At 42.2% G+C, this 27,626-nt stretch overlaps 1 protein-coding gene and 1 long non-coding RNA gene across 4 annotated transcripts; one reads left to right on the top strand and one right to left on the bottom strand.

The window, feature by feature from the left end:
* Positions 1-578: 578 nt before the first annotated feature.
* Positions 579-21,111, top strand: Hemgn (hemogen). Of its 3 annotated transcripts, none has more exons than XM_090330302.1 (5): positions 579-673; positions 8,650-8,797; positions 12,027-12,120; positions 16,258-17,258; positions 20,971-21,111. In XM_090330302.1, exons 2-5 carry the CDS (start codon positions 8,704-8,706, stop codon positions 21,075-21,077), a joined length of 1,296 nt encoding a protein of 431 aa, XP_090186428.1. In that variant the 5' UTR covers positions 579-673; positions 8,650-8,703; the 3' UTR covers positions 21,078-21,111. The 3 variants fall into 3 exon arrangements, with proteins under 3 accessions (XP_090186428.1, XP_090186429.1, XP_090186427.1); XM_090330303.1 differs by having other exon boundaries at positions 644-813; positions 20,974-21,111; XM_090330301.1 differs by having other exon boundaries at positions 645-813.
* On the bottom strand, positions 4,615-27,609 carry LOC150065670 (uncharacterized). The gene is made up of 4 exons (XR_016534973.1): positions 27,500-27,609; positions 26,516-26,625; positions 25,699-25,775; positions 4,615-5,166 (listed from the first exon to the last, which is right to left on the bottom strand). It is a non-coding gene; the product is annotated as an uncharacterized LOC150065670 (long non-coding RNA).
* Between the last annotated feature and the right edge of the window lie 17 nt (positions 27,610-27,626).

The following is a 27,626-nucleotide window of genomic DNA, read 5'->3' as shown; positions in this document are numbered from 1 at the left end:
TCTTGCCTGTAATCCTAGCTACTCAGGATGCTGAGACTAGAGGATTAATGTTCAAAGCCAGTCTGAGCAGGAAAGTCCATGAGACTGTTATCCCAAATTAACCACCAAAAAGCAGAAATTGGAAGTATGGCTCAAGAGGTAGAGCATTAGCCTTAAGGGAAAAACAAAACAACTCTCAGGTACAGGGCCCAGGTCCTAAGTTCAAGCCCCAAAACTGGTATGCACACACACACAAAGGATCAATTAATGTTTGATGAGTGAATAAACTACAAAAGATATCACACAAAAACAATAAAAATTTTAAATTTTATAACATTTACCATATAAGAGGTTCCTGACAACCGTAATTTGAGAAAACCCTTCTAAGAAGTAGGAAACAGGCCATATGAAATGATGATGAAACCTGTGGGCTATGGAGTTAGATAGTCTTGGTGTGGGATCTAATTATTTCCTAGGGATGTACCTAACTTCTTTAAACTGTAAGTTCTTATTCATGAAATAAGGGTCATGTTGGTTGAAGGAACTCAGTGAGACAATGGTGTCAAGGTACCCATTATGAGTGTGGAGAGAGGCTACCATCTGCCCTGCATCATCATCAGCATCATCAAGGGCTTTGTGATGGAAGCACAGACTAGATGGCCAGATACAGAGAAGAGCACGGAACAACCAGAAGGTAGGAATAAAAGTCTTGTATGTGCTTAATGCATCAACGAGAAGCAGAGGGCAAGGGTGCTATTTAATTGAAACACTGAATGGTTTCAAGAAAGTAATGGGAGAGAACACTGGGAAGGTGACCTTAAGGGCCAAACTGAGGTTAGTCTGTATTTATTTATTTATCTATCGATCTATTTATTTATTGCCAGTTCTGAGGCTTGAACTCAGGGCCTGGGACTGTCCTTGGACACTTTTTTTCCCCCAAACTTTTACTCTTTATTCAATTTTACAGTATACAGTTTTTAAGGTTAAAAATTCTGTGTTTTTGAGGAAGGTGATATTATGCCAAGCTTCCCAGGCAAAAAGCCAAGACGTGAGACTTTAAAACAAAAGCAGCCTTTACAGTACATTCTTACCTGGAGAAAAGGTAAGTCTGATTAAAGATGGCAGAACCCAGTACAGAATGGCAATGAAAAGTACCTGCTTTCAAGCTCTAGTGAAATGCGGATCCTATAGGAATGAACTATTCTGATAATATATTAATGTATTGAACATTATAACACTGAAGATCACCCTCCAAGATCGTCATGATCTCATTGGTAGATGAATCAGAAAACCAAGAGACAGAAAGCAGTCTCTCACACAGGGAGCCAGAAAGGAAGACAATATGGAAATCTGCAGTAAGAGATTACTACCATTGGGGATAAATGGATGAATCAGTTGCTTGGACACTTTTTGCTCAAGGCTAGCACTCTGCCACTTGAGCCACAGAGCCAGTATCGGCTTTTTCTGTGTATGTGGTTCTGGGGAATCAAACTTAGGGCTTTGTGCATGCATGCTAGGCAAGCATGCTACCATTAGGCTATACTCCCGGCCCCAGAAGGTTAGTCTTTCTTCTGTAGCAGTTCTGAAGTTTTACAGGAGTACAAGTGACTAGCTCACAGCCAGTTGTAGGGGGATGTTCTGGCTTGTTTATTCAGGATGGACGAGGGAAACTTCACTTGCTCAGTAAGGGGAGTCATAGGGTAAAGTCCCTCTGTGTGGTGGCTGAAGTGGAGAAAAAGAGGAAATGAATGAGCAAGCACATGGGACATGGGAGAAGAATGAACTGCCAGAGCTGTATAAGAAACAAAAGGACAGGGTCAAGGTTAATTCTGAAGATCTACAACTACATGGCCAAAAACATGATGCTACTATTCCCATAGAAGAGTTAATGCTTGTTTTAGCTGTGCTAAATTTGAGACATGTTATGACTTCCAGGTAAAGAATGATATGATAGCCAGGATATACTTGAGAAATATGATCTTACCACTGAGACACTTATTTAGAAAACACCTGTATAGATATACTAGGTAAGAGTATACAGGTGGATCAGATGAAGTCAAGAGGAGAAGACTCATTACCTCCCACATCTATGGGGTGAGGAGGGAGACTGAGAGAGAGGTGAAGAACACATCTTCACAGAAACCAAAAGCAGAGCAAGTTTCAAGGACAATATACATTTTTTTTAAGTTATGTGCTGGTGGCTCATGCCTGTAACCCTAGCTACTCAGGAAGCTGAGATCTGGGGATCACAGTTCAAAGCAAGCCCAGGCAGGAAAGTTCATGAGACTTTTCCTTCCAATTAACTAGCACAAATCTAGAAGTAGAGATGTGGCTCAAGGGATAGAGTGCTAGCCTTGACGATAAAAGCTCAGGGACAGTGTCCAGGCTCTGAGATCAAGCCCTGAAACACACACACACACACACACACACACACACACACACACACACACACACACACACACACTGTTTACTGGGAAGAACCATGAGAAGCTAAAGAGTAAGAATGAGAAGGAACCTCTCCCTGAGTTTGGACATGAGTAACTCATGTAGAAGAAAAAAACTAAATTATGGGTGCTACTGAAGGAAGTGATGTGGAAAAAGGAGAGGTCCTAAGAGTACATAACTAGTTCAGGAATGAAAAGACCACTTAGGATGGTGGATCAAGGTGGGAGCAGAATTGTTCTCTAAAGAGCCACTCACCAATGTGTACTCAGAGATGCTTACTTTTTTTTCTATTTTAATAGCAATATTGGTTTGAAGAGGTCAGAGGAGGGGCTTTGGAACAGACTAGATCAACTCCAGGTTCTACCCATCTAGTAGACTCCACTATCTATGTACGTACAGAAGTGTCTGTGTGCACAGGCACAGAGCTCATTTATCATGTATTTACAGGCTGTGAGAGAGGGAAAGGAAAAAACTTTCCCCAGGCAGAAAAACAAAGCTCCATTTATTCTGTCAAAAATATTCAAAATAGTAAAAAAAAATTTCAGCAAGGAAGGAGCATTCATGGACACTATTTCTACCCAAAGGTATTTTAGGAATATTCCCAGGTATATCATTAGAACATTTTACAGGCAATACTATGAACGCTGACCTAACTTATCTAACTGCACAGTGCTCTTCATTTTAGAAAAAAAGCTTGTATGATCTCTTTAATCCTCACAGAATCCTTGTGAGGTATTACTTTCCTGTTTTACAAGGAAAGAAACAGGATTATAAAGAATTAAGTGATTTTCCCCAAATCACCAACTAGAGAATGGCAGAGCCCTATTCGTCTTGCTCTTATTTTAGTACCCGCATTCAAACACCTTCACAGTATGACAGGCTAGCTGGAGTATGACGAGTCAAAGTGCAGCAAGACTCTCATTTGGTGACTCAAAAATGTATTAGGTTAACCTAAAATGACGGTAACTTTTTCTTTCCCCAGTCCTGGGGGCTTGAACTCAGGGCCTGGGGACTGTCCCTGAGCTGCTCTTGCTCTAGGCTAGCACTCTACCACTTGAGCCACAGTGCCACTTTTCTGTTTAAGTGGTACTGAGGAAATGAACCCAGAGTTTTATGCATGCTAGGCAAGCACTCTACAACAAAGCCACATTTCCAGCCTGACATTAACTTTTTCCAGGTCATGATTTAGACTATACTGGATCTATATCATGTGTGAGCTACTTTAACTATGCTCCTTTATTCTGTTTTTTATTTAATTTTTTTTTTTGCCATTCCTGGGGCTTGAATTCAGAGCCTGAGCACTGTCCTTGGCTTTCTTGAGGCTAGAGCTCAACCATTTGAGCCACAGCACTACTTCTCGCTTTTTCTATGTATGTGGTACCGAGGAATGGAACCTGGGTCTTCATACATGCAAGGTGAGCACTCTACCACTAGGCCAAACTAACAGTCCTATGCTCCTTTATTCGTATCATAAAGAAGAGTTCTTAGCAATAGGTTTCCTCCCCTCCCACATCTGTCCAGTTAAATCAGCCCTCCAAAAATGAATGGGCGTGGCCTCAATCCTTATGCCCATTCCAGATTCTTAGGAGGCAGAGGAATACACCTCTCCCTTTAAACCTAGTTCAATCTAATAGGAAGAGGGCCAAATTTATGAGACTGAAGGCCCAACTTCCAGGCTCAAACTCAGTCAATTCTGTGACTTTAGGTTTTTTTTTTTTTTTTGCCAGAGCTCTACCACTTGAGCCACAGCACCATCTCCAGCTTTTTCTATGTATGTGGTACTAAGGAATCGAACCCGGGTCTTCCTGCACTCTACCACTAAGCCAAATTCCTGGCCCTGACTTTATTTTTATCACTCAATTCACTGAGAAATCTGTTTCTTGATCTGAGAAATGAGGATAATAGCTACTTTATAAAGTGCTACAAGGACCCAGTGAAAGATTTCTAAAAGTAGGACCCCAGGCTAGGTTTAATTTTGTACCAGGCTTCAGAAAATTATGTAACTTGTCTAAACCTGTATGCCTCTGGCCAAGACTATATTTAACCTTTCTGGTTGCCATAGTCCATAATTGGCTGATTGGACTTGTTAAGAAATAAATGTTTACTTTATTATTTCACTGACTAGCAAAATTTGACACAGGTGAGCAGTCTCTCCTTGTTAAAAAAAAATTTTTTTTAACTTGGCTTCCTGGATACTATATTTGTTTCTCTGTTTTCTTTCTGCCCCTCTGACTGCTCCTTTGCTGTGCTCTTCCTAAGAAATTACTATATCCAAACTAAACCCCTGATCATCTCCTCCAACTCTGACCTCTAGTTCTATCACAGCTGGTAATGGTAATTCCATCTTCTCAGTTGCTCAGGCCAAAATCCTGCTTAGCTCTCAATTCACATGGTAAATTCATCCAGAATCAGACCACCACTTCATCACCACCATCACAGTCCAAACCACAGTCATCTGTTACCTCAGTCATTGTGATGGTTTTTTGAGTGTTATCCCAACTTCACCTCCTCCCCTCCCCTTACCGTAGCCAGAACAGGAGATAGACTGAATGGCTGCAGTACAGACCATCCTATGACTATCCATTTTGGGGCAGAAATCTCTGCAAGGAACTTGACACCTTCTCCACCTCCTTACTATTCCTCTTTAGGCCATTTGCTGGTACCCTCTTCATGGGAAGTCCCTTGCATCAGCACAGCTGGCTCTCTTCTGCTTCATTCTCCTCACCTGTCAGTCAAGCCTTCCTAAGCACAGTATATAAAAAAGCAGACATCATCAATGCCCCCTTGTTCCTAGTCCTATTTTCCTGGCTCAATTTCCTCCAAAAACTTTTATCGCCATCTGATATTTATACTTATTTGTTTAATCTGTCTCCCCCTGTCGCCCTTCCACCCTGACACCCATTAAAATAGAGACTTAGTAAGGGCAGAGACTTGTAACTGCTGAATCTCCAGCAAAGAGGACAGTGCCAGGCACTGAGAAGGAATGACAGTAGTACTCTGCAGCAGATGAAGCAGCTACCTCCCTGGGCTGCATGACAAGAAGTTGGTTTGTGAGTGGGAGAAAGGGCATTTATGAGGACAGGCAGCCTCGTCTACCTCATGATCGTGCTGTGGAGACCAACCGGTGACTCGAGCGGTTCCTATCCAGGGGGAGGTTTTGAGGACATATGCATACAACTCTAGAATAAGGCAGTATTTGTTTAACTAGCTGGCCCTTAATGTCTAATAGCTCCCATTCTAGCAACAGCTCTAGAGTTTTAGCTCTATAGCAAGAAGAGACTACAAATTATGGCTAGGGTGACGATTTTTGTTCCAAATTCCCGCTCTGGCCTGCTTATCACACCAGAGACACCTTGCCTGACTCCCAATCTAGTTTGCTCCAAAGAGTTCTCCATCTGCCTCTCCACCCAGCACAGTGCTCCCTTGTTGTTCACTAGAGACCCCACCCTCTCCCAGTCCTCCACACTGCTTCTAAATACAGGGAACATAGGACAAGGGTAGAGTCAACTTATGAAACTGTCGGAGTATGAAGAACCTAAGTATTATTTCTTTATAATAAAGATGTATGGAGCTGGAAGCAAAACTCAGATAGTAGTGTGCTTGAGACTGTGGGTTCAAATCTTAGTACTGCCGTCCATGAGCCTATAGTACACTGAGCGCAAGAACTTCACTATCTCTGTAGCCCAACAGCTTTGCTCAGTTGGTGGCACAAAGTGGACATTCTGTTCAGTTTGCTGAACTGTTGAACCCATGGCCTTGTGCATGCTGGGCAAATGTTGTACCAGTGAATTCAAAGCCAAGGAAAATCCTGTTTAAGAATTTCTTCTAGGGGCTGGGAGTTTGGCCTAGTGGTAGAGTGCTTGCCTAGTATGCACAAAAACCCAGGGTTGGAGTCCTTGGTACCACATACACAGAAAAAGCTGTAAGTCGTACTGTGGTTCAGGTGGTAGAGCTCTAGCCTTGAAAAAGTCCAAGGACAGTGCTCAGGCCCTGAGCTCAAGCCTGGGACTGGCAAAAAAAAAAAAAGTACCTCTGACCAGGCATGGTGCTACCAGCCTATCATCCCAGCTCTTGGAAGGTTGAGTCATGAGTATCCAGAGTTTAAGAGCAGGTTGGGTGGGATACACAATCACAACCTATCTCCAAATAAAACCACAATATCAATAAGAAATGCCTCTGTATCCCCTGTGGGCATCCCAGAGGGATCATGTAAGATCTTTCATTGAACTATAATAAGAATCAATCTAACTTAGCAAGAATTAAAGACATTCCAAAGGAATACTAGCTTAGATTGTAAAACACTACTTCATATGTTCAAAGTTTCTTTTTCATTATATCCTGTATCTGAAAATATACAAGTTTCAAGAGATTAATTACAGAAAAGGCCAGCTAATCCCTATGATATTCCTTTGCATAAAGGATGTTACAGCCATTTGAATTTTCTGATAGGAATTTACTTAAGACTGCGGTGACTTGACCACTATTGCAAAAAAATAAAAATGAAAACACTGAGAACTGAAAAACATAGAATTAAGAGCCAGGAGTTTTGCCTACTGGTAGAGTGCTTGCCTTAGCATGCACAAAGACCCAGATTTGATTCCTTAGTACCACATATATAGAAAAGCCGGAAGTGGTGGTATGGCTCAAGAGGTAGAGATCTAGCCTTTAGGAAAAAGCCCAAGGACAGTGCCCAGTTCCTGAGTTCAAGCCCCAGGACTGGCAAAAAATAAAATTAAAATTAAAAAAAGTTACATATTAGGATCCAGGTTCATTTTAATTTTTTTTTTTTTGCCATCTTGGGCCTTGAATGCAGGGCCTGGACATTGTCCTTGGGCTTTCTCAAGGCTAGCACTCTCCTACTTGAACCACAGCACTACTTCTGACTTTTTCTGTACATGTGGGACCGAGGAATCAATCCCAGGGCTTCATTCATGCTAGGCAAGCACTCTATCACTAGGCCAAACTCCCAGCCCCTCCCTAACTAAAAAAAATTTTTTAAGTAGTTTTACAGAGGGGTTTCAACTCAACATGTCAGTTTGAGTACAATGCATCTTAATGTCCTTGGAGCCGGGTTTGAAAAGCAAAGTTAAATTTTAGTGATGTGAGCTATATCATTTTAATACTTTTCAGTGTATTTAAAAACTTGTTCCTCTAGGGGCCGGGAGTTTGGTCTAGTGGTAGAGTGCTTGCCTAGCATGCATGAAGACTGGGGTTTGATTCCTTGATACCACATAGATAGAAAAAAGCCAGAAGTGGTGCTGTGGCTGAAGTGATTCTAGCCTTGAGAAAATCCAAGGACAGTGCTCAGACCTTGAGCTTAAGCCCAGGACTGGCAAAAAAAAAAAAAAAAATCCCACAAAAAACAACTTGTCCCTCTGATACCTTCATACTACATTTTCATACCCAGACAGGATCAAGCATAAAATAAGATGGCCCATGTCAGCATCAGTGACAGGTGCTGCTGAGAAGAGGAGATGATTGGGCAAGCGAGCCCTTTCCCTCCTTGATTCTGTTTCTTCATATATAAAGAGGGGGCAAGGATTTGTCAGTTTTCCATTCTTTCAGTCTTGATGTATGTAGTTCAGTGGTAAAGTATATACTTTGCATGTGCGAAGTCCCTAATTTCTAGTCTCAGCACTGCCAAGGTAGAAAAAAAAAAGACTATGAAAATAAGGGTGCTGACTCACATTTTAAGGGTCTACACAAAGGAATCCCTTCAGATATTCTGTTTCTTAATTTTCTTCTTTATTTTTATTTTTTTATTTATTTTGTCAGTCCTGGGGCTTGAACTCTGAGCCTGGGCACTGTCCCTGAGCTCTCCAGCTCAAGGCTAGCACTCTACCACTTGAGTTTTCTGTTCCTTACTTGGAGATGAGTCTCACAGACGTTAGTGCCTGGACTGGCTTTGAACCTTGATCCTCAGATCTCAGCCTCGTAAGAAGCTAAGATTACAGGCATGAGACTGCTGGATTGGAAGCTGTGCATGCCAGGCTAGGCCTGAGGAGTTCCCTATGTCAATCACAATCTATGCTAGAGGACCAGAACGCAGCAGCCATTTCCCTGCTCACACCTGTGCAGTGTGATAAAGAAATGAGAGCCTGCCTGCAGCTGCAGTCCAACTAGATAAAATTTTAGGCGGGAAGTCAAGTGACAAATGAACTTCTGTGTGGGTGGTGGTTTCATTTTTTTTTAAGTACTAGTTGTTTTTGATAATTTTTTTAAAAGCTTTTAGGCTGCTTGTAGAAGTCAGAGCAAATACCAGGAAGGTATTGCAGCAAGATGGACTTGGGAAAGGACCAATCTCATCCAAAGCTACAGCAGACATCAGACGCTCATCCAAAAAGGACCTCTGCTCCAGATAAAGGAAGACATGGTAAGAGAGGGTGGCTGACGGTAATATTGGGTACTATAGTGATTTTTCTCTTCAATAGGTCTGGTATAATTGAGTATATTCATATATTCTTTAGGTGGGAAGAAATAGGCTTATATTTAACTTCCTGTTAAATATAGGTACCTTTTTAGCACGAAGACTCTCATTAAGTTAGAAAAACACAAGGTAGTGATAAATTAATAAGGAATTCACTTAAATGAGAGATAATGAAAATGCCCAGGTGGTTGTGATAAAACAACCCCACCCCAACCTCTTCTTTCACAGGAGCAAAACTTTGGTGTAACTGTTAGAACGAGATCTGGCAGTAGGTGGTGAAATCTAAAATAATACTTTTTTTTTATTCCTGATCTCAGTCTTTAGATCTGTTCTAAAGAGGCACTTCCCAAAATATTTTGTGCAGACCTAGACTACAAAGGAAGCAATTATACTGGGACAGTTGTCAAAGTTTCTCAGGGCCTGAACACTATCCTTGGACTTTCTCAAGGCTAGAGCTCTACCACTTGAGCCTCAGCACCATTTCCAGCTTTTTTCTATGTATGTGGTACGGAGGAATCGAACCCAGGTCCTCATGCATGCTAGGCAAGCACTCTACTACTAGGCCAAACTCCTGGCCCAGTTGTCAAAGTTTTAAAAATTATAGTGCAGTACTATATGTGCTTACACATAGCTGTGTTACCTAGTGAGCTGTTATTGTGATAGATCTAATAATACCAATCAAGCATATCATATCTAATATCTAAATATGTATATCTGGATATCTAAACATCTAAATGATATTTTAGGACATCTGTGACACCTAAAGTCACATAGTGCTAAAGCTATTATGGCTAGTCACCAATGCTCATAATTGAAGAAAATGCTCTTTGTAATTAAAGATTGGTAAATGTTTTCACCACAAGAACCCCTGTCTTGGCTGGGTACCAGTAGCTCATGCCTGTAATCCTAACTACTTAAGAGGCTAAGATCTGAAGATCACAGTTCAAAGCCAACCCATGCAGGAAAATCTATGAAACTCCTATCTACAATTTTTTTTTTTAAGCTGGAGGAAGTGGTGCTATGGCTCAAGTGGTAGAGCACTAGCCTTGAGCTGAAGACCTTGGGGACAGCATCCAGGCACAGAGTTCAAGCCCCATGACCATCCCCTCCCCCAATAAAAAGCTGGAAGTGGAGCTATGGCTCAAGAAATAAAGAATCCTTGTCCTATGAACAGAAGGCTCTGTGGTCCAGGGGGCATACTCTGTCCTTTGGAAGTCCCAGTTCAGCTCTCTACCACTCCACAAGTGTTGGGATCCATTAACTTTTGTCAAACATAAATGGCAATGAAAGCTTGATACATTTAAAATGCCAAAGAACTTTAAGAAATGCCACATCTTAGCTGTGTGCAGTGGCTCAAGTCTATAATCCTGGGGTCTGGGGATTGTAGTTTGAGACAAGCTAGGCATAAACTTTTGAGAGATGGGACTAGGAGTTTGGCCTAGTGGTAGAGTGCTTGCCTAGCATGCATGAAGACCCAGGTTCAAAAAAAAAAAAAAGCTTGAGAGAATCCTTATCAACCAATGCCTCGGCCAGATGGAGCACCCTTGTCACTCCAGCCATCACTTAAGTGTAATGGGTGGGCTCAGTGGCCCTTACCTGTCAACTCAGCAACAAACAGGAGAATCAAAGTGCAGTCCAGCCAGAGAATAAAGTGATAGTCTATCTTGAAAAAAGGATGGCCCTTGGTTCAAATCCTATCCCCCCTCATATGTTTTTTTGTTTTGCTTTGTTTTTGCCAGTCCTGGGCCTTGAGCTCGGGTCCTGAGCACTGTCCTTGGGCTTTCTCAAGGCTAGAACTCTACCACTTGAGCCTCAGCATGACTTCTGGCATTTTTCTATATATGTGATACTGATACTGAGGAATCGAGCCTAGGCCTTCATGCATGCTAGGCAAGCACTCTACCACTAACTCCTGACCCCAATATGTTTCTTTGCTTTGTTTCTTACTAGCTTGAATTTGCTTACTAATACCTTGATATACAATAACTGTTAACAATTTAAATGTTTAATATAAGTGGCTATGTCATTATTTAAATTATAGTTATGAAGATTATATCATGGAAAATATATCTGATATAATGATAGGTTAAAAAAAGATAAAATTGTGGTGTGCTATCATTACAACTTTGTGTAATATAGGGCCTGGATGAAAATGAAGAATGAAATGAAATATTAAAGATGCACCAGAATAGAAATGATTTTTTTCTTTATTTGTACATGTAAAAATAAGTTGATAGCACACAGCTACTGTGACTGAATAAGTCTCTGATTTGATCTTTATCACTTAAAAATACTGAAAGCTGAGAGAGGTTCAAGTGGTAGAGCAGCAAAGACCTTGGGTGAAACCTCAGTAGCAAAACAAACAAATGCAACACCACCACTAAAAAATTCTAAGCCAGCTGACTGCGGTGACTGCGGGTGATTTACACCAGTAATCTTAGCTACTCAGAGGCAGAAATCTGAGGACTGCAGTTCAAAGCCAACCCTAGTAGGAAAGTCTGTGAAGCTTGTTATCTCCAATTAATCACTAAAAGGCTAGAAGTAGAGCTTTGGCTCAAGCTGTAGAGGGCTAGCCATGGGCAAAAAAGCTCAGGGACAGCAGTCAAGACCAAAGTTCAAGGCTCCAGGACCGGCAAACAGGCAAACACTAACTGGGCTTGGAGTTTGGCCCAGTGGTAGAGTGCTTTCCTAGCATGCATATGAAGACCCTGGTTCGATTCCTTGGTACCACATACAAAGAAAAAAAGCTGGAAGGTGTGCTGAGGTTTCAGTCCCTGAGTTCAAATCCCTGGATGGGCACACACACACACACACACACACACACACACACACAAACAAACCCAGCACAGGGAGTGTACCACATTGCTGACTGATTCCCACAGGCCATCCATTCTCTCTAGTAACTTTCATTTTATTTTTGGTTGGTCGTGGGACTTGAACTCTGGGCCTAGGTGCTGTCCCTGACCTCTTCAGCTCAAGGCTACTGCTCTACCCCCTTGAACTACAGCAATACTTCATTTGCTGGTGGTTAATTGGAGATAAGCATCTCATGGACATGGACTTTCATGCCCAGGTTGGCTTTGAACTGTGATCCTCAGATCTCAGCCTCCTGAGTAGTTAAGATTACAGGTGTGAGCTACTAGCACCTGACCTAACTTTCAGTTTTACCTTGCAGAAATCATTGGAACTTGGAATTTGCGAAACAGAGAGCAACTCAGGAAAAGAAAAGCTGAAGCACAAGAGAAGCAGACCTCACAATGGCTCCTAGGGTACAGTATTATCAAAAGGCAAAGGGCAGACTATCAACAGCCTATTATCATGCACTCTAGGACACCCCATTCTATCACTCCAACCAGACTGCAAACTACATGCTGTGAGCCCCTCAGAAAAGGGAAGGAAGCGTCCAGTGCGTTGTCTCTTTTGCCTTTGTGACAGTCAAGTTGGGACAATAGTATTTTTACCCCTGGTCTCTTAACTAAAGCATTGGGCAGCTGATTTGTGTTGGAGAGAAGCCTGGTGTGCACCTTCGTGTAAATATACAAGTATCCAGCTGGAATAGGAAAGACTGGGGAGGAGCCTTTTGTGGGTAAAATCCGTGCTGAATGGGGGTGTCCACCTCTCCTCAGAGTAAACTGAGACATTGGAGTTCTCAGTCTCTCATCAATTTCAGCTCTTTTGTTGGATGTTGGTGGCTAACTGCCATAATCTTTGCTACTCAGGAGGCTGAAATCTGAGGATCCAAGGCAATCCTGGGGCTTGAAGTCAGCTGAGCACTGTCTCTGGGCTTTCCTCAAGGTTTATACTCTACCACTTGAGCCTCAGCACCACTTCCAGCTTTTTCTGTGTATGTGGTACTGAGGAATGGAACCCAGGACTTCGTGCAGCTAGGCAAGCACTCTACCACTAGGCTACATTCCCAGCCCCTCTGTGAGACTTTTAACCAATTAACCAGCACAAAGCTGGAAGTGGAAGTGTGGCTCAAAAGGTAGAGTAACATACTTGAGTAGAAAAAAAAACTAAGGGACAGTTTCCAGGCCCTGAGTGTAAGCCCTAATATCAGAACAACAACAACAACAAAGACAAAAGAAAGAAAAAGAAAAACCATCTGTATTAAAGTCAGGGAGGGATGGACTACAAGGACAAGAGAATATGATTAAAAGTTAGGCAGCATGTAATTGCATTTATTTAGAACATGCCTGTGGAAAGAGGAGACTTCCTTGCTTTGGAGATAGTGAGGGAACCCAAGACCACAAGATAAACCAGAGTTTCGCAGCCCAGCCATCGCAGATACCTTGGGCAGAGTTCTTTGTTGGGGAAGGTTATACTGTACACTGTAGATATTCAGTAGCATTGTCTAGTTATCAACAGCACCTCCTCCCTTCCACCCAAGCTGTGATGACCAAAGGGCCCACATTGTCTATTGTCTTGTAGGGTGGGGTACAGTGGGGAGAAAGGCAAGATCACTCCTCATAGAGAAAGAAGCTTTAAACTAGGCTAAGCCCTCAAGAAAATCATTTTTCTAGCCTGATGCAGTGGTTCACATCTATAATCCCAGCACTGGGAGTGTGAGGCAGGAGAATGACATACTGGAGGCCAAAGAGACCCTATCTCAAGAAAAAACAAATTGTTAAAAAAAAAAAAAAAGGAATTATTTTCTAAAAAGAACTAGAACAACGCGCTCTATTACTTTCACAGCTGTTTCCATAAAGCCATTACAAATTGGTAAATAGAAAAAAGATGTTGTTCATTTTTCCTGGTCCAGAGGAGCTAGAATACTGGGGACAGAATGAAAACCTGCAGCCAGCAGGAAAGGGATGCATCTTTTGTTTAATTACTCTGTGGCAGGAGCCTCTCCAGCTCAGAGCTGCTCTTCAGCCCATAACCAGGACTTGCTCCCCAGAGAGACCCAACACCAGCCCAGCAGGGTGCTAAACCACCAGGTAGCTGGCATTGGTTTCAAGTGGGCTCATGTCTCAAGGACTGTGAGCCTGAAAGGATATATATATTTTTTTTTTTTTTGCCAGTCCTGGGGCTTGAACGGTCCATGGGTTTTTTTCCTCAAGGCTAGCACTCTACCACTTGATCCACTTCGACTTTTCTATGAATAAGTGGTACTGAGGAATCCAACCTGGGTCGTCATGTATGCTAGACAATCACTTTACCACTAGGCCAAACTCCCAGTACCTTTTTTTTTGGGGGGGGGTGCGTCAGTCATGGGGCTTGAACTCAGGGCCTGGGTGCTATCCCTGAGCTCTTTTTCTCAAGGCTAGCTTTCTACCATTTTGAGCGCAGCTCTACTTCTGGTTTTCTGAGTGGTTAATTGGAGATAAGAATCTTATGGAATCTTTCTGCCTGAGCTGGTTTTGAACCAAGATCCTCAGATCCCAGCCTCGTCAGTAGTTAGGATGATAGATGTGAGCCACAGCTTTTCTGCATCTTCATCATCCCCTGAGGCAGTCTCCATTCATGGCAGGCTGCCATCCAGGGCCCTAGTACCAAGGGTCGTTAGTTCAACAAAGGGTGCATAGGTGTTGAGCCCATTGGCTCAAGACTATTTTCCTCTCACAACCACTGTCACTTTTTAGTGTGTGATTTGGGGAACATGAATTACAGTAGAGAGACTGTGCTTAATTCCTGTGGCTGGTGAAGTTAAGGACTGTTCAGGCAGCTCCCCTAGTTCCACACCCATGAGTAGCCCTTTCATTATTCCTGGTTTCCAAGTACTTGATGTCAGAGAAGGGCATTTTTTTTCTCTCGCATTCTCTGCCTGTCACTTTATTTCTCCCTGGTCCCTCCCCCTTCCTTTTCCCTCCCCGCCTCCCCTTCCTCTCCTCTCCCCAACTCTCTTCTCCCCTCTCCCTCCCCTCCTCTCCTTCCCCTCCTGTCCTCTCCCCATCTCTCTGCTTGACCAGTGAGCTGTGCCTCTTGAAATATGCAGCTCGTGTTGTCATTGTGCTGATAGAGTTCAACTGTCTATCTTGCTGAACTGGGGTGTGGTGGGGCAGGGCTAAGAAACTCTCCAAAATGGATGACATCTTGTCCTATCAGCTGGCTACACTTGCTCTGGAGATACATGTATATGCTACTGAGAGCCTTTCCCTCCTTCTCTCACCACAACACATGGCCACAATGAAACCTTAGAGGTGGCAGTGAGCAGCAAGCAGCAGAATATAATGGTTAAGAAACTGGTTGACAGGCCAGACTGACTATATCTGAAGCCTGACTCCCTCATTTCCTAGCCATTGACCTTGAGCAAGTTATTCCACTTCTCAATGCCTCCATTTTATCATGGAAGATAACTGTATCCACCTCACAGACTAACATGAAGATTCTATGAGTTAAGTAAATTATTTCCAACACATGGGAAGAACTATTCATGTGTCCTGTACTAATAGGAGGGTACCAATTTATGCCTGAATGATTCCTTCATGGAAATGTATATAAATCCAGCACATGAAATTATGCTGCCATTATTTACCTCATTTTACCTGTAAGGAAGCCAAGGAGGAAGCGGTGGGCAACTTTCTAATGATCACAGGAGTACTGACTGAAGTTTAGGCTAGGAAGATATGTTTTACATTTTTTGAAAGCTCCTAGAAAGAACATGGGCCACTATATGACTGAGTTCTCCTTAGAAGGAGATCTATGTAGCACATTATTTAGTGATCAGTAACTGGGGAAACTCCTGAAAAATTCAAAATTTCAATTAAGTTTGGAGAAATGATGGGGTGCTTATAGTACTTTCTTCCACCTCCCAACCCACCTGCATTAGCCATCTGTATTTGGTTATATTGGCCGTCCCTAACTATTTGTCACTGGCTGCAGTTTCCATGCGAATCCTTTCATCTTCTAGATTGTGACTCTATTAATTTTAGGTCTAATAGAACCACTTGTGCCTTTCTACTGTACTACTTGACCTCCATTTTTTTTCTTGTATACCTTAACTACTCAGTAACTTATTCAGAAAACACTATCAGACAAGCAAATACTCCACCCACCTGAGCCTGTAAGATGAGGAGCCATGCTGGATTGTGGATTTACCTAGAGGATACATCACACAAATTAACCTCAAAGGGGTGACTGTGTAAACTGGAATGTCGATATTCTCCCCCAACACACACACACACACACACACACACATACACACACACACATCTGTGGGGTGCACACATAAACACACATATACATACCTGTGGGGTATATACACACATACACACATATTTTGGAAATCTGGCAACTGGGAGCATCTAGCACAGTTGATTTTACAAACAAGGAGACTGAGGTCCAGAGGGATAAATGACTTGTTCATGATTATGAAGAAAACAATGAGAAATCTAGAAGCTTTATTAGTTTTTATTGGAATTCTATAGCTGTCCTGCTGACACTAATTTCTAATCTTTCTGCAGAGAAGAGAAAAAATGCAAAAGGCAGAGAACAAGAAAAGGAAACCAAAGAGGCCGAAAGAAAAAACAAAATGCAGAACCGAAGGTGAAGCCTCCATCACAAACAGCAAAGGGAATGAAGGAGAAAGAACTGGCACCCACCGGGAAAGAAACAGAGCCACCTGGGAGTGTAACTGAAGTCCTTTCTTCCACAGCCTTCCTCCAACATTCTTCTGAAATACACCAGGAAAGCCTTGCCCATCAGGAAGATTCTGAGTACCAAGAAATCGTGGTTCCAGGCCATTACTCTGAAACATGCCAACATCTGGCTGAATCTGAAGACCTCTCTCCCAAAATATGCCTAGAAGAAGCTGAACACGAAGATGAGCCTTCTGAAATATGCCAGGATGTGGCTCAACCTGAAGTCCTCTTGCCTGCTATGTGCCAGGAAACATCTGAAGCTCAAGATCATTCTTCCAAAGTATGCCAAGATATGGCTCAACCTGAAGTTCTCTCTCCTAAAACAAGCCAGGAAATGTGCCAAGATATGGTTGAACTGGAAGTCTCCTCAACTAAAGTGTGCCAAGAAGTGGCTGTTCCCAAAGCTCTTCCCTCTACACCTGAAGACGTAGCTGACCTAGCAGGAGGCTCTCCTGAAGTTCCTCAAGAACTGGAGGAGCCTGAAGTCTATGCTGTTGACACAACTCAACAAACAGCTGGGCCAGAGAAACTCATTTGTGAATCCGATCAAGGAATAACTGAGACCAAAGAAATAGCTGTGCCTAGAAACCATTCTATAAAAACATACCAAGAAATAGTTGAACCTGAATACTTTTCTCATGAGACTGAAGACTATTCACCTGAAGTATACCCAGGGCCTGAAGACCTTTCTACTAAGACATACAAGACTAAAGATGTGCCTAAAGAATGCCAACCAGAACCATACCAAGAAGAGGGTGGATCCCAGAGCCAGGAACCTAAAGCTCAAGAGGAAGATGCTAAGAAAGCTTACACTTTTCCTTCAGGTAGGGGCTATTTATAGTAACACCACCAGCACATCTCCTGCAAGGCAGAGTGACAGCCTTCTTTGACAAAAGCCAGTTATCTCAATGGCTGCCAATATCTTTGGCTATTTTCAACTACTTTTTCATAAAAATCAACATTCTTTTTTGATACATTTCCAAATAATTCACAGAAAATAATTTTTTTAAATGTAAGCATCTATAATAGATACTATGTTGAGAACTTGTCACTGAAATGAGCCCAGAATAGGATAAAGTTTGAACAAAAGACTTTTTTTTAACTTTAAAAGACAATGCGATTATCAGGAAAGCTTGATTGTTTTCCGAGAAATTTATTTTTCCTGGCTTACTCCTCTAACTCCTGGTCTACTGAAGAGGTAAAGGGAGGAGTATCACAGTCCTTGAAGTGGCCTGGGAAAAGTTCACAGGAGCCCTTATCTAAAAAAGAGTATTTGCTTGGAATGCATATGGATCAGGGTTCAATCTCTAGCAACACTAAAAAAGAAAAACTTTATTTATTTATTGTCAGTCATGGGGTTTGACCTCAGGGCCTGTGCACTGTCAATGAGCTTCCTTCACTAAAAACTAGCATTCTACCAGTTTGAGTCTCAGCATCACTCCCTGTTTTCTGGTGGTTAACTGGAGATAAGGGTCTCAAGGATTTTCCTGCCTGGGCTGGCTTTGAACCTTCATACTCAGATCTCAGCCTCCTGAGTTGAAAAATAAACTTTTGAACCCATAGCCTTACACTTGCACTTGGCTTTTTCATTCAAGGCTGGTGCTCTTCCTACTTGAGCCACACCCCTACTTTTGACTTTTTGTTAATTGGAGACAAAGAGTCTCATTGACTTTTCTGCGGAGGCTGGCTTTTAAACCACAATCCTCAGATCTCAAACTCCAGTAGCCAGAATTATAGGCATAGTGCCTGTCCTAAAATAAAACTTTGTAAAATCCTTCACTAAATATTGTATATATTTTTCCCAGTTGGTATTCAAGGTTTAATTTTATTTTATTAGTAGTTTTATTTTTGTGGTGCTAAATATTAAATCCAGGATTTGCCCGGCTAGGCAAGCATTCTCCCAACTGGACTACATTTCCATTCCTATTATTTTTATATTATTATTATTGTTGTTGTTGTTGGGCTCGTACTGGGACTTGAACTCAGGGCCTGGAGAATGTCCTTTAGTTTTCTCACTCCTCAAGAGTTGGGGCTCTACCTCTTAAGCCATACCTCTACTTCTGGCTCTTTGGTGGTTAACTGGAGATAAAGAGTCTTTTAGACTTCCATGCTTAGGCTAGTTTTGTGCCATAATCATTAGATCTCAGCCTCCAACATAGTTAGGATTATAGAAAGGAGCTACTGGCACCTGACTCTGACCAAGATCCAGGTCCTAATTTTTTTTTTCCAGCCCTGGGGATTGAATTCAGGGCCTGAGCACTGTCCTTGAGCTTTCTCAGGACTAGAACTAGAGTGCTAGACCCTTAAAGAGTGGATCCTTAAGCCACAGCACCACTTCCAGTTTTTTCTCTGTGTTGTGGTACTGAGGAATTGAACCCAGGGCTTCGTACATGTTAGGCAATCACTCTACCACTAGGCCACACCCCTGGCCAACAGTCATAATTTTTGTTGTTGTTGTTGTTAGTGGTGAAACTTGAATTCTGGGCTTGGGTGTTGTCCCAGAGCTCTTCAGCCCAAAGCTACCACCCAACCCTTGAGTCACAGCGCCACTTCCGGTTTTCTGGTGGTTAACTGGAGATGAGTTAATTGGTGGTTAATTGGCTTTGAATGGTGATCCTCAGATCTCAGCCTCCTGAGTAGTTAGGATTACAGGTGTGAGCCACCACACCTGGCCAGACGTTTTTTTTTTTTTTTTTTTTGCCCATCCTGGGCATTGAACTCAGACCTTGAGCACTATCCTTGGGCTTGCTCAAGACTAGAGCTCTACCACTTGATCCACAGCACCACTTCTGGCTTTTTTTCCATGTATGTGGTACCGAGGAATTGAACCTAGGTCTTTATGCAGGCTAGGCAAGTGCTCTACCACTAGACCAAACTCCTATCCTCTGTGCTAGGTTTTGTTGTTGTTTGTTTGTGAGTCGTGGGGCCTGGGCGCTGTCCCTAAGCAATTCAGTTCAAGTCTACTGCCCTACCGCTGGAGCCACAGCCCCACTTCCCTTTTCTAGTGGAAAAGGAGATAAGAGTCTCAAGGTTTTTAGTGTCAGGGCTGGCTTTGAACCTCAATCCTCAGATCTCAGCCTCCAGCTTAATAGCAAGTTTTGAGATAGAGTTTAAATTTTTAAGTATTCAGACTTGTCAATCATTCCTTTTAAGCTCTAGTCTCTTTGTGTTCCTAAAACTCCTAAGGCTATATTATTTTTTCTTTTCTGGTTCTGGGGCTTCAACTCAGGGCCTGAATACTGTCTCTGAGACTCTGCTCAAGGCTAATACTCTACCACTTGAGCCACAGCATCACTTCTGACTTTTTCTAAGTAGTTTATCAGAGATAAGAGTCTCATAGACTATGGGCCAGGAGTTTGGCCTAGAGGTAGAGTGCTTGCCTAGCATGCACGAAGAGCCAGGTTCAATTCCTTGGGAGCCGGAAGTGGTGCTGAGGCTCAAGTGGTAGAGCTCAAGCCTTGAGAAAGTTCAAGGACAGTGCTCAGGCCCTGAGCTCAAGCCCAGGACTGGCAAAAAAAAAAAAAAAAAAAAAAAAAAAGAGTCTCACAGACTTTTCTGCCAAGGCTGGCTTCAAACTGTGATCCTCAGATCTCAGCCTCATGAGAAGTTAGGATTATAGACATGCGTCACTGAAGCCTGGCTAAAATACCTTCCTTTCCTTCTTTCTTTCTTTTCTTTCTTCTTCCTCGTCGTCCTCTTCTTTCTCTGTCTCCATCTCCCCCTCCCCCATCTTCTCCTTCTCCTCCTGCTCCTGCTCCTGCTCCTGCTCCTCCTCCTCCTCCTTCTTCTTCTCCTTCAGGCCTGGGCACTATCCCTGAGCTTCTTTTGCTCAAGACTAGTGCTTTACTATGTGGTGCTGAAACCTCCAGACTAGTTGGGATTATAAGCATGTGCCACCACTTGAGCTTCAGCCACTTCTGGCTTTTTAAGTTTATGTGGTATTAAGGAATCAAACCCAGGGCTTCATGAACACTAGACAAGCACCACTAAACCACAATCACAGGCCCTAAAACACTATTACTTTTATATAATGAAATTTAAAATGTTAGCACAAGCCAGGAGTTCGGCCTAGTGGCAGAATGCTTGCCTACAATGCACAAAGGCCTGGGTTCAATTCCTTGGTACCATATACATAGAAAACGCCAGAAGTGGTGCTGTAGCTCAAGTGGTAGAGTTCTAGGCTTGAGAAAGCCCAAGGACAGTGCTCAGGCCTTCAGTTTTAAGCCCTGGGATATTTTAATATCTAAATATTTACTCCATTTGAGGCTGGGCACTGGTGGCTTTTACCTGTAATCCTAGTTACCCAGGAGGCATGAGACTCTTATCTCCAATTATCCACCAGAAAATGGGAAATGAAAATAATGATGTAGCTCAAGTGGTAGAGTGCTAACTTGGAGCAAAATAGCTTAAGGGCAGAGCTGAGTTCAAGCCCCATTTGAAATTAGTTTTTGTGCATGAGGTAGGTTTTTTTTTTCTCTCTAAGTGGATGGTCCCAAAGTTTACTGAATCTAGTTTACATTTCATTTTATTTTCCAGAAGTGAAGGAAAAAGCCAAAGCAGAAGAACCAGAAATATCAGCAATTCCACATTCCCCTCAGGACATTCGACAAGAAAATGACGTCTACAGTTATGTTTTGTTTTAGCAATGCTCAACCATAAAGTTGTAGACCAACGAAATATGTACCTTTTTATTTTTTATGTGTGTGATTGTTTTAAAATGTTGTAGAAATTTTGACAATTTTATTCATATTATTTCCCATTTACAGATCATATAGCTGACACATTTTTTAGCTCTAATAAGTAGATAATATTCTGCTTGTGTGTATGTGTGTGTGTGGTGTGACTGTGTACATGGGTGTGCATATATATGTATGTATATATACATGCAAAGGGGAGAAGAAAGTAGAAGAGGGGAGAAAGGGGAAGGGAGGGGTGAATAATTATACATACATATATATATATATATATATATATGTATTTTTTTTTTAACAGAATTGGGGTTTGAACTCAGAGTCTTGCATTTGCTAGGTACGTACTCTGACACTTGAGCCATGCCTCTGCCTTTTTCTGATTTAGTTATTTGTTCAGGGAAGGCCTCATGTTTTGCCTGGGGCCAGTGTATTATATTTTCCTACCTATGGTCTCTAGACTAGTTGGGATTATAGGCATGCACCACCATTTTTAGTTTACGGATTGAGATTAGTCTTCATACGCCACCATATCTAGATTACTGACTGAGATTGGTTTTTGGTTTTTGTTGTTGGTGGTGTTTGCCTTGACAGGCTTCCAACCAGGTATTCTCCCATATCTTCAACTCCTGAGTGACTGGAATTACTGATTTGAGCCCCCACACCTGGCTTATTTGATTAATTCTTAAGAATAGATAAGTGATGGTAAACACTCAAAATTTTGGAAGTATGGAGTTTTCTTATAAACTTTGTTCAATCATTGTTATAATAATTCCATCAAACTTTGGATGAGGTGGCTCACACCTATAATCCTAGTTTCTTGGGAGGCTAAGATCTGAGGATCAAGGTTCAAAGCCAGCCTAGGCACTAAAGACCATGAGACTCTTGCCTCTAATTAATCACTAGAAAAGGGAAATGGGGCTGTGGCTCAAGGGGTAGGGCAGTAGCCTTGAGCTCAAGAGCTCAGGGACAACCTCCAGGCCCAGAGTCTAAGCCCCATGACCCTCCCCCCGACACAAACCTTTACTGAGGATTGGGAGTGTGGCCTAATGGTAAAGTGCTTGCCTAGCATGCACAAAGCCCTGGGTTCAATTCCTCAATACCACATACACAGAAAAAGCTGGAAGTGGTGCTGTGAATCAAGTGGTAGAGCACTAACCTTGAGAAAGCCCATGGACAGTGCCCAGGCCCTGAGTTTCAAGCCCCAGTACCAGCAAAAAAGCAAACAAAAACAACTTTAGTGCAGGGGGCTTGTGGCTCATGCCTGTAATCCTAGCTACTCAGGAGGCTTAGATCTGAGATCACAGTTCAAAGCCAGCTCAGGTAGGAAAATCCAGTGAGTCTCTTATCTCCAATTACCAGAAAACCAGAAGTGGCATTGTGGCTCAAAGTGGTAGAGTGCTAACTTTAAGCTGAAGAGCTCAGAGACATGCCCAGTCCCTGAGTTCAAGCCCCATAACCAACCCCAAAAAACCCAACAACAATTCAGTGAGGCTTTAGGTGTGTCTAAATTTGGACAATTCTTTTTATAACGAATTATTTGTACTAGAATATGTTAACTGTTTCATTGTGATTTTACACATGCATACAATATAATTTGAACCTATTTGCCTTCTTTATAGCTTGCACAATTCTTAGTTTGGACTCCTTAGAATAATGAATGTCATTTACCCTCTTTTGGTCATTTGCTTTTGTATTTTCTATTTTTATTTTTAAAATATTGTACTTGTGCAAAATGTACATTAAATCATTACTACCTGCTTCACTGTGTGACAGCATCATGGTAAGTGCTGAGTAATTAGGATACCTCTGTGCACACAAGCCTAGCTAACCTGGGCTTCATCCAATCTCACCCAGGCAGTACAACAGAGAACAACACCTGGAAACTGGAATCCCTCTGTATAATCACTTTTATAATAACCCCCTTGAGTTTTTTTTTTTGCCAGTCCTTGGCTTGAACTCAGGACCTGAACACTATCCTTGGGCTTTCCTCAAGGCTAGCGCTCTACCACTTGAGCCGCAGCACCACTTGCAGCTTTTTCTATGAATGTGGTACTGAGGAATCGAACCCAGATCTTCATACATGCTAGGCAAGTACTCTAACGCTAGGCCAAACTCCTGGCCCCAAATTAAAAAAATAATTTTGAGCCCAGTGCTGGTGGTTCACACCTGTAATCCTAGCTACTCGGGAGGCTGAGATCTGAGGATTGCAAGTCAAAGTCAATCTGGGCACAGAAGTCACTGAGACTCTTATCTCCAATTAACCACCAGAAAACCGGAAGTGGTGCTGTGGGTCAAAGTGACAGAGCACTGGTCTTGAGCTGAAGAGCTCAGGTACAGCGCTCAGATCCAGAGTTCAGGCCCCATTCCCCTTACCCCCCCCCCAAAAAAAAAACCAGTCCTGCCAGGCAGGGTAGTTCACACATGTAATCCTAGCTACTCAGGCGACTGAGATCTGAGGATCGTGGTTCAAAGCCAGACTGGCCAGACTCTTATCTCCAGTTAACACCAGAACACCAGAAATGATGCTGTGGTTCAAGTGGTAGAGTGCTAGCCTTGAGCTGAAAAGCTCAGAGACAGTGCACAAGTCCAGAGTTCAAGCAGACAAAAAAAAAAAAAAAGAAAAGAAAAGAAAAGAAAAGAAAGATAGCTACGTAAGATTATAGTTAATACAATCCAGATACAATAGTTGATCTGCATGCTAAAAAAATTTTTTTTGCCAGTCCTGGAGCTTGAACTCAGGGCCTAAGTACTGTCCTTGGGCTTTCTCAAGGCTAGTAGTCTACCACTTGAGCCACAGCCCTACTTCCGACTGTTTTTTCCTATGTATGTGAACCTGGAGCTTCATGCATACTAAGCAAGCACTCTACCACTAGGCCAAACTCCCGGCCCCCAAAAATCTACTTTTTATAGTCCATTGTAATAACAACTAAAGAAAGAACCACCACCAAATTAAACATCAGGGAGGATGGATTATCTTCTGACCCATCTAAAATAGCTCCAATTCTGACCCTAGTTTTTTTCATTTTCCATTCATCTTTGACCCTTATCAGATGAGTATTTCTAAAGTATAAAAACTCCTACCCCACTGTTCCAAAGGTTCATCTATTTTTCTGACTCCTAATAAGTAAAATACTTCTTAGGTCAGCAAAACTGCCATGTAGATTTCAATAACAGATTCACTGACTAGTGAAAGATTTTTTTTTTTTAGGGGCCAAGAGCCTAGTGGTACAGTACTTGACTAGCATGCACAAAACCCTGGGTCCGGTGCCTAGTACCACATGCACAGAAAAATCTAGAAGTGGTGCTGTAGCTTAAGTGTTAGAGTGCTAGCCTTGAGCAAAAAGTGTCTAAGGACACTTCAAACACAAAGGTTCATTGAACAAGGCCACAATACACAAGCTCCATACAGACTATGTGTTAGGAGCTTGGGGTATATCAAAGAACAAGACAGGATCCTAGATCCACTGGTATTCAAGGAAGAGAGAGAGCAGTGGTTTTCTCGGCTCTTGTGGTACCTGAGAATCACCAAGGAAGACTTCAAATATACAGGTTCAATCTCTGAGGATTTTGATTTCCCCATCTTGGTTGGGTGGCATCTTAAGTAGAGATATATTCATTTTAAATTGCTCTATGCTTTAAATAATCTCTATAAACTTAGAATTATAGAACATTAAGGAAAAGAATGATAGGAAATATAAATTTAGAATTATAGAAAAATTGTAAAGATAATACAGAAGTTTTTGTGTATCTTTCACCCAGTTTCTGTTACATCTTACATAACTACTGTCTATTTGTCAAAAGTAAGTTATTAAGGTAATTACATTCCGGGTGCGGTGGCTCACATCAGTAATCCTAGCTACTCAGGAAGCTGAGATCTGAGGATTGTGGTTCAAAACTAGCTGGGGTACTAAGATCTGTGAGACTCTTATCTCCAATTAACCACTAGAAAATGGGAAGTGCACTGTGGCTCCAGGGGTAGGGTGGTAGCCTTGAGCTGAAGAGCTCAGAAACATCACCCAGACCCAGAGTTCAAGCCCCATGACCAACCCCAAAAAAAAAAAAGATAATTACATTACCTTTAACTATTACAGATATTATTTGGTTTTCACCAGTTTTTCTACTGGTGTTCCATCCTGGCTTCAAGAGATAACTAGGATATAGCATTGTATTTAGGGCATATTTAACTTTTTTAGGATAAAGCCTCAAAATGTGTTCTCAGCTTCCCAAGTACTAGAATTACAGATTTGCATCACAACACCTTCTTAATGTGATAACACATTTTTTAAAGCTCTCCAGATGGTTCTAATTGACAGGCCTGAGAAGCAGTAATAAGAAGTTACAATGCTATTCCCCCTTTACTTGCTACCCTCTTCTTCATGTAGACATTGCCCCATCTCCCCGGGATATTCATTATACAATGATGATTCATAACCAACAATATATGATACCTAAGCCTATCAAACTGATTGGGCAGTGAATAGACCCCCTCTGCCACCACCTTCCGCCCGCCCCCCCCCCCCAGCATTTCACAGATGTAGAAATAGCCTCAGAGAGGCTGGCACTCACCAGAAACCAGAAATCACATTTGATAGATCCAGGGTCTTTTCATGATGATGCTTCATTGCTGGGATACTTTGGTCTTAATTTTATCTGCCAGAGTAGGAAATCAACTGGAATCTCAAGTTCTGATGGTGGTGTATGAAGAGAAACCCTAAAAGATTTGCCGATGTTCAATGTACAAGGAGCACCATGGCACAAAAAAAATCAAATAACTGGAAAGAGGACTGTAGTACATTAGAGGAAGTGGCTCTTTCTACCTTTTAGGCCTCTCTCACCGCCTTCAACCACTCCCATTCTTATTTACGCATTTTTTTTCTTCCTGTTTTCTTCTTGTCTTAGAACCTTGAAGTCAACAGAACTAAAATTCTGCAAGAATCCATGTGAGCCCTGTATTGATTTACTTTCCTCTCACAGTAGGTACTATGGTAGTTTTATTTAAATCGATGCACTCTAAGATATTATATACAAAGTGGTGTGAGAAGGTCCACACTTAACCTATTGCCTAAAGGAGAGGTTGAGTCACTTCATTGAGAAGGGCTTCTTGAAACATGACCACATGTATCAATCATTTCAGTTGTTTTCAAAGGCAGATTCTAGTTCCTACTAGAATTAAGCCTTTAAAAGCTAGAAAAATCAAACGACAAAAACTTCATAGAAAACAAAACTGCACATATTACTGTCTCCAGAGGATCTCTGCCTTTCATATGGGTTGCAAACTTTCATTGGTGTCTTCGAGTGTGCTTTTTGGGTTTCAGTATGTCACAGTTGGCAATGACGTGTTTTTGGTGTAATTACCAAAAGTTTACCAGGTCTTCAGGGAGGACAAATACCTTTCCTGCTTTCCAAGAAGTGACTACCACGTTTAGCAACAGCGCCGTCTAGTGACAAGTGCAGCTATTTCCGACCCCGAGCAAAAGTCCCTGGAATCTCAAACTTGTTTCTCCAGTTGACATGAAATGAAAAAAAAAAAATCTTATTGGCCCATACTCTTAAAAAGATGTTCATAAACAACGACAATACTTTATCCACATATATACTGATTCATAAACTTCACTTTAACTTCATTTCCATTGAGGCTTAGGCCACAAGTAACTTTGACTCTCACCGTCCCCCCACCCCCAGCCAGGAGTGGGGCTCCCTTCACAACATTCATTACACATCTGAGTGATTTACTTGGGATTCTTTTCTCACAAATATATATTTATATATTTTTGGCCAATCCTGGGCTTAAGCTCAGGGCTTGAGCACTGTCCTTGTCCTTAAATTTTTCTCAAGGCTAGAGCTCTACCACTTGAGCCTCAGCACCACTTCCGGCTTTTTCTAAGTATGTGGTACCAAGGAATTGAACCCGGGTCTTCATGCATGCTAGGCAAGCACTCTACCACTAGGCCAAACTCCCGGCCCCATGACAAATATATTTTTTAATTACACAAAAAGTGGAGCATATTGAATATAGTCATCTCTATTCCCGTCTTCCAAGGAGAACTTTAGACATTTAACATCTAGTTCTTTTGTCTGATAGGTACACCTTTCTTTCATATGTATATATATATATAATATATATTATATATATATGTGTGTGTGTGTATACACACACACGCTTAGCCGGGCACTGTGTGTCACGCCTGTAATCCTGGCTACTCAGGGGACTGAGTTCTGAGGATCGGTTTGAAGCAGCCAGAACAGGAAAGTCTCCTAATTAACCATCAAAAAGCCGGAAGTGGATCTGTGGATCGAGTGGCAAAGCACTAGCCTTGAGCAAAATAGCCCAGGAGCGGCACACATCCAGAGGGTCAGGTGTCCCGTGCTCGTACAGGCCGCTCATTACTAATCTTGGAACGTGCAGGAAAACTCCGAGCTGCTGCCTGCTGAGAGGGGGACAACCACAGCGGATGATGGGACTGACACGGAAACCGGGGCGGGACAGACGGGGATCCGAAC

This window comes from Megascapheus bottae, chromosome 3 (genome assembly GCF_031878675.1).
Source record: "Megascapheus bottae isolate mThoBot1 chromosome 3, mThoBot2.hap1, whole genome shotgun sequence".
Lineage (NCBI taxonomy): Eukaryota > Metazoa > Chordata > Mammalia > Rodentia > Geomyidae > Megascapheus > Megascapheus bottae.
The sequence above is the reverse complement of the archived record's forward strand: the minus strand, read 5'-3'. Positions and strand labels throughout refer to the sequence as shown.